This window comes from Euphorbia lathyris, chromosome 1 (genome assembly GCF_963576675.1).
Source record: "Euphorbia lathyris chromosome 1, ddEupLath1.1, whole genome shotgun sequence".
In the NCBI taxonomy this organism is placed as follows: Eukaryota; Viridiplantae; Streptophyta; class Magnoliopsida; order Malpighiales; family Euphorbiaceae; genus Euphorbia; species Euphorbia lathyris.
In genome coordinates, this window is record NC_088910.1 from 24,829,856 (window position 1) to 24,835,749 (window position 5,894).

General features: G+C 36.0%; 1 protein-coding gene and 1 non-coding gene across 2 annotated transcripts; both read right to left on the reverse strand.

Annotated features, from left to right (window-relative positions):
* Window positions 1-743: 743 nt before the first annotated feature.
* Window positions 744-2,704, reverse strand: LOC136225635 (low-temperature-induced 65 kDa protein-like). Its single transcript, XM_066013720.1, has 5 exons — window positions 2,572-2,704; window positions 2,251-2,478; window positions 1,831-2,181; window positions 1,052-1,756; window positions 744-947 (listed from the first exon to the last, which is right to left on the reverse strand). Exons 1-5 carry the CDS (start codon window positions 2,621-2,623, stop codon window positions 889-891), a joined length of 1,395 nt encoding a protein of 464 aa, XP_065869792.1. The 5' UTR covers window positions 2,624-2,704; the 3' UTR covers window positions 744-888.
* A 440-nt stretch (window positions 2,705-3,144) lies between these two features.
* On the reverse strand, window positions 3,145-3,216 carry TRNAD-GUC (transfer RNA aspartic acid (anticodon GUC)). Its single transcript has one exon. It is a non-coding gene; the product is annotated as a tRNA-Asp (tRNA).
* Between the last annotated feature and the right edge of the window lie 2,678 nt (window positions 3,217-5,894).

Below are 5,894 nucleotides of genomic sequence, written 5' to 3' on the forward strand. Positions count from 1 at the left end.
TTTTAGAAGAAAACTAAGTCTCCAAGTCATTATTAAAATTTTAAGGGTAATTAATTTGTTAATCCCTATATTTTGACAAAACACACTGTTTAATCCCTATATTTTCAAAAACACACGGTAAAATCCCTAATGTTTTTCTTGATGAACTGTTTAATCCCTAACTTTTTTCTCGGTGAACTGTTTAATCCCTACCGTTAAACTCTCATAAAGATTCTGTTAGTCAATTTGAATTTACGTTCTTATTTTCCTTTCCTTTAAACTCTAATGCATCTGAAATCAACTTTGAGTATTCTTCTTCTTAATTTTCTTCTTAATTGTTCAAATTCGTAAACATTGGATCTGTTCTTTTTCTTGTTCTTCATACAAATAGCTTCTTCTTCTAAATTGGATTTCCTCTTCTGAAGTTTGAAGATAAATAGTAAAAGGTAATTTAGTCATTTCCGAAGTCAAACGGTAAAAAATCTAACAAATAAACGAAAGGACTAAACAGTTCACTGAGAAAAAAAATTAAGGACCTTACCATGTGTTTTTAAAAATACAGGAACTAAACAGCGTGTTTTGTCAAAATATAGGGACTAATAAATTAATTACCCAAATTTTAATAACACAACAAAAATTATTTGTATTTTAATGACAACACAACAAAAATTATTTGTTACATCAATTCCTTAAGACTTTCTTAAGGAAATATGTTGGTATTGAAGTGAAGAGGATCCCCATCAACATTAGAATCAGCCAAAACATTCTAACAAACACTCAAAAATATAATTATCACAAAATCAAAATTATTACAACAATTTAATAGACTACAAACATACAACAACTCACTTTCAAGTTCAAAACCACACTTGATAGCCATTTACAACACATTGCTCAACTCCCTGAATCCTACACTCTCTTCCCCCTCGTTTCTTCTTCATTCAGAGAGCCCGGAAATCCGTCACCACCTGTTCATAAAAGTATACTTCCAATCAACAAAGAGGTAACTGATAAAATCAGAGATATATAAAGATTTTTCAACTCAGTTTTTAGCATAAAAGGCAAAAATTACCTTCTGAACCAAGAGAGTCCTGAGAAGATGAACGATTCTCTTCCCCTTTCCCCAAAAAAGAACCAACCACCTCTTTTACTTTACTCACTACACCACTTCCTGCTGTATCCACACCACTTTCTTCCGTATTCTCTTCGAAACTCCCCAATCGCTTCTTCACCTCTTCCGATTCCGTCACTTTCCCCAATTTCTTCCCTGTATCTTGTTCTTCAGTATTGCTTCCTGTTCCCTGTGCTTTTGACATCAAGTTACTTCCTGTTTCCGCAACTTTCTCATAAACTGGAGTTAATTTCTCTGTCACTGTTGTTGCGATTTTCTTCCCATATTGTACTGGTGATGCTGCTGATTCCTTGGACTTCTCTTGTTCTTCATGTCCTTTAGCATCTTCTCTCGCTCCATATCCAAGTTTGGAAGCTACCACATTCTTAGCATAGATTGCTTTATCTGCTATTGCAGAAGTGGCAGATGATATTTTCTGTGTGTAACTACTCTGCTGTGGTCCTTTCTCAGCTGGGTGGTCTTCCTCGGAGACTACAGGCATTGGTGGGGTTGGTTCCGGTGAGAACTGGTCGTGGCTTCCGGTGGGGAGGATGGACTGATCATGCCGGATAAAATGGACCTCTCCTGCTTCAGGTTTCGATTCTTGAGATATATCCATATGGCCCATCTTGTGAAGAATTGAGGAAGCTTCTATTTCTTTAGTGCCTGCAATAAACATTTGGACCATATTCCAAAACTATGATGTAACAAGATTAAAAATTAGACAGGATTAAGGTTACCTTCACCAGTTGGATCAGTGACTTTGGTTTGATAATTAGTTGGAATTTGATGTTGAGGTATACTTTTGGGGGCATCAGGATCCTCCTCAAATCTTTCTGAATTTTTTATACCAATTTGAGGTTTCCCTCGAATGGTTTCTTCTTCTATGGAGTAAGTTTCAATCGGATTGAGGGATTGTGGAGTAAAAGGCGCATCTTTAATAATAACATTATCTGTCCTCTCTAGGCGGACTTTATTTCCTTGACCCTCTTCAGTGCTTTGGGTTTTGTCAGAGTAACCTGGAGATGCTTCTTCATCTTCCATGGCTGCTGAGCTTCTTCCATAACTCCTTACGGCTGTAGAATCTAATCCTGCGTATGCAATGTTTCATTATATTAGAGTATATAGTTTATAATTTAGTATAGATTGAAGCACTATACCTGAAGCTCCATGAATTTCAGGGTCATTTGCCATTTCTTCATCTTCATCTTCATCATCATCTTCATCTAAATCATGATCATCAGGCGTATCATGAACTAAATGATCATCATGATCATGGTGACCCTGCCCATGTGATTTCAGGGTATCCTTTATTTTCTTGGCCTTAGCTTTCACTTTCTTCAAAACCGACTTCTTCTCATGGTGATGCTCATTTTCATCTTCTCCTACTGAATCAATTAAAAAACAAAAACGTTTGCCATAATTGAATTAAATAGATCACTGAAAATTAATGAAAGAGTTCTGAGATTTTCGTCTTTTACCAGCATGGTGCTCGTAGGAATGATCGTGTGGGCGTACAATTTGTGAATTCATATTCTTAATACTTGTTTAACGTTACTCGCAGAAACCCTGAATATAAACCCATGGAAAGGAAGGAGAGGGGTTGCCACGTTGGCGTGTAGGTGGCTCTTTTTGAAGGTGCCACGTATATCATAAAGAGAAGTCTCTACGGCTTGTTGACACGTACGTGCTTGTATGCTTGAAGACGAAGAGGTATTTAATTAATTAATTGCCATTTTGGGATTTGGATAATCTTTCTTTTATGACTCAATATGGAAAAGAATTCTGCTTTTTATGGGTTTGAATAGACTTGATGCTAAGCATCCCCATGTACCAAAAGAAAGACAGGAACACTGTACACGTATAATTGATCGATGTCTTATCCATGGTGCTGATTTCCAAAAATTGCCCAAAAAAAATTGAGAATACGGGAATCGAACACAGGTGACCTGCATGAAAAGAAAAAGTGCTGACCACCATGCTATAGCAAATTCCTGATTAAAAGTAAATTGTATAATTTGTAAAGAATTTATAACTTGAAAAAACAAAATTCTCGCCGTTGCCGGGGATCGAACCCGGGTCACCCGCGTGACAGGCGGGAACACTTACCACTATACTACAACGACTTGTTGGTTATTAATCATAAAATATATTACAAGAACTATTCCTTAATAACTTATTGCTCGACCTAAAGTGTCAATACTCGACCAGTAATTGTTTTTGGAAAACCTAAACTAATAATCTTATGAATGCATCTTGACACCACTTTATTTTCCAATTTTCAGGTTGGTTCAAAGGAAGTCCTTTAATAAAATTTAAATAACCTTCGCCATCAAGTTCACCACTAATTTTCATTTAGCCTCAAAAGGAAGTCCATTGATAAAGATTTAGCCTTCTCTAATTTAAACACAATGCAAGACATTTATATATTAAAATCAATAAAATAAAGAGCTAATTACTAATCTAGTCCATTTGAAGGAGTCAATTAACATATGTAACCCACTTTGCTTCTATCTCACCAAATTAGACATTTTCATCTACTTTGTACCAGAATACCCTTATTTTCAATTCACTTTCTTCCTCAAACTCTCAACGTCTTCTTCGTCATCCCAAACCGACGAAAAGACGGTGGTTTATAGAGAGAAGAAATTATGTTTCGTTCAACCTTTGAAGAATTAGCGTTTGCGGAAGAGGATTAGGATGAAAAGCTCAAAAAATAAAAAAGAAAAAGAAAAACTAACAATTGAACTGTTGCGATGTCGCATTTGTGATAAGATGCGACAACTGTTGTCGCATTTGTGACGAAAGGCGACAAATTTCATCACAAATGCGACAACAATGGAGAAAAATGAACGAAAATAAAGGAAAATAGAGGAAATTGAAACGATACCATTACAGATAAAAAACGAGGCAAGACCAACGAGAAAAACAGGCGTATAAGCTAAAAAATACCATTTCTACGGGAAATTGAACATAATACTTTAATAATCTCAAAAATCGCTAACGATTGATATCAGAAATTGAAGAAGAAGAAGAATGAATAGAACTAGGGATAATTTTATCCAAAATGAATGAAAGTGTCTAATTTAGTGAGATGGAAGAAAAGTGAGTTAGATATATAAATGAACCTCTTTAATTGGACTAGATTTGTAATTTGTCTAAAATAAATAACGTGAAAGCTAAAAGTTCCATTTATGGTTGTCGTGAGTGGGGAATAATTTCTTTTTTCTTTTTTTTATTAGTTGATAACAACCTAAATTATTCTTGAATAAGGAATAAGGGAAAATAAATAGAAATAATGGCAAACAATTATTCCTTCTAAAAGAGATATTTATGCATGATTAATGTGGAATTAATGATAATTAATGCAGGGGCGAATATGCAAATAATGAGGAAAAGGAAGGAGTCTCTAACATTATGCCACGCCACGTGGACCATGGCGAGATACGCCATAACGAGATACGCCCGATAAGAGCGAGTGGCGGAGACCCGCCATAGCTCTCAAGGAGAGCGTACATACGCCTTGACGGATCAAAGAATATTATCCCAAGGACCAAAAGGGATATTCACCTTGAGAACGCCGCAAGAAGAACCGGATGGCGATCTCCACGGTTCAGCTCAGTGAGATCCGCTGGCGAACCTATGAGGCGAATCTCCTCTTTCACCTGATTCATCACAGTAACGGCTAGCCGCCGACTCGGCCATAAAGACCATTAATGAGCTATCAATTAGCTAAGCGCCAGGTTAAAGGTAACCAGTAACCGCCAGCTTAAAGGTAACCAGTAACCGCCATTAATGGAGCATTAATGGAGACCTTCTAGTTGCTGAAGGTTACGACTTCCTAGCTATATATAGCCTACATCCCTAGGCTATCAAGGTACACATTCACTTACCCTTTGTCAATTCAGTTTGCTCTCTTGTTCTACCTTACTGATTTTGGCATCGGAGCTTCCCCCGTCGAACTCAACGACGCCCCCCACAGAAACGGAATCTAATCGGAAATTCTCCACGAGTTATCATTAGTAAATAAATAATTAGATTAAGTCTTTTACTTAATCAAAGTACATTGATTAAGAACTAATAGAGAAAAAATGTCTCGCTTTTTACAAGTTTTGTTTGTTTGAGTTTCTATCCGCATTTGTGAGGTAATGGATTTTATGGAGAACTTGCCTAATAGAATAATGTTGGAAGAAAATGATGCAATGACTTTAGTTTTTAATTCAAAAACGTATTGGATCTGCTTCAACCCTATAGTTAGAGTCCAGTGGGGAGATTCCAGACTGATAGAAATATCAAAGTGTCAATCATGAAAAATACTTTGGTGGATTTATAGAAACTTTCAAGAATGTATGTATTACAAAATTAGATCCGATCTATTTTAGTTTGAGTTCTTCAACCCACTAAACGTGATTGTGTCATCAAAGGAAGACCTTAAACCTTCAAACAAGAGTTCATTGGTGGAAACTAAGAACAAATGTGAGATGCAATTATTTAAAGCAATAAGTCCAAGTTATATATGTATTCATATATCCTCTAGTCAATATTAGGTGAAATTTAATAAAGATTTGAGTAAAATTTCTTATTAGAGGAGGAAGCAATAAAATAGAACTCAGGAATACGACGACGTATTGTCGCTGTAGAGTAGAGAGGACAAGTCATTTTCAATGGGTTTCGTTTCGATTTTCGAATGTTGCAAGAGCATGAAACGCAAAATCCACCGTTGATTTTTCAATCTACAAGCCAGGCTAAATAATCAAATAATGTATAGAAAAACGAATCCATAGGCGCCAATTTATTTCGAATA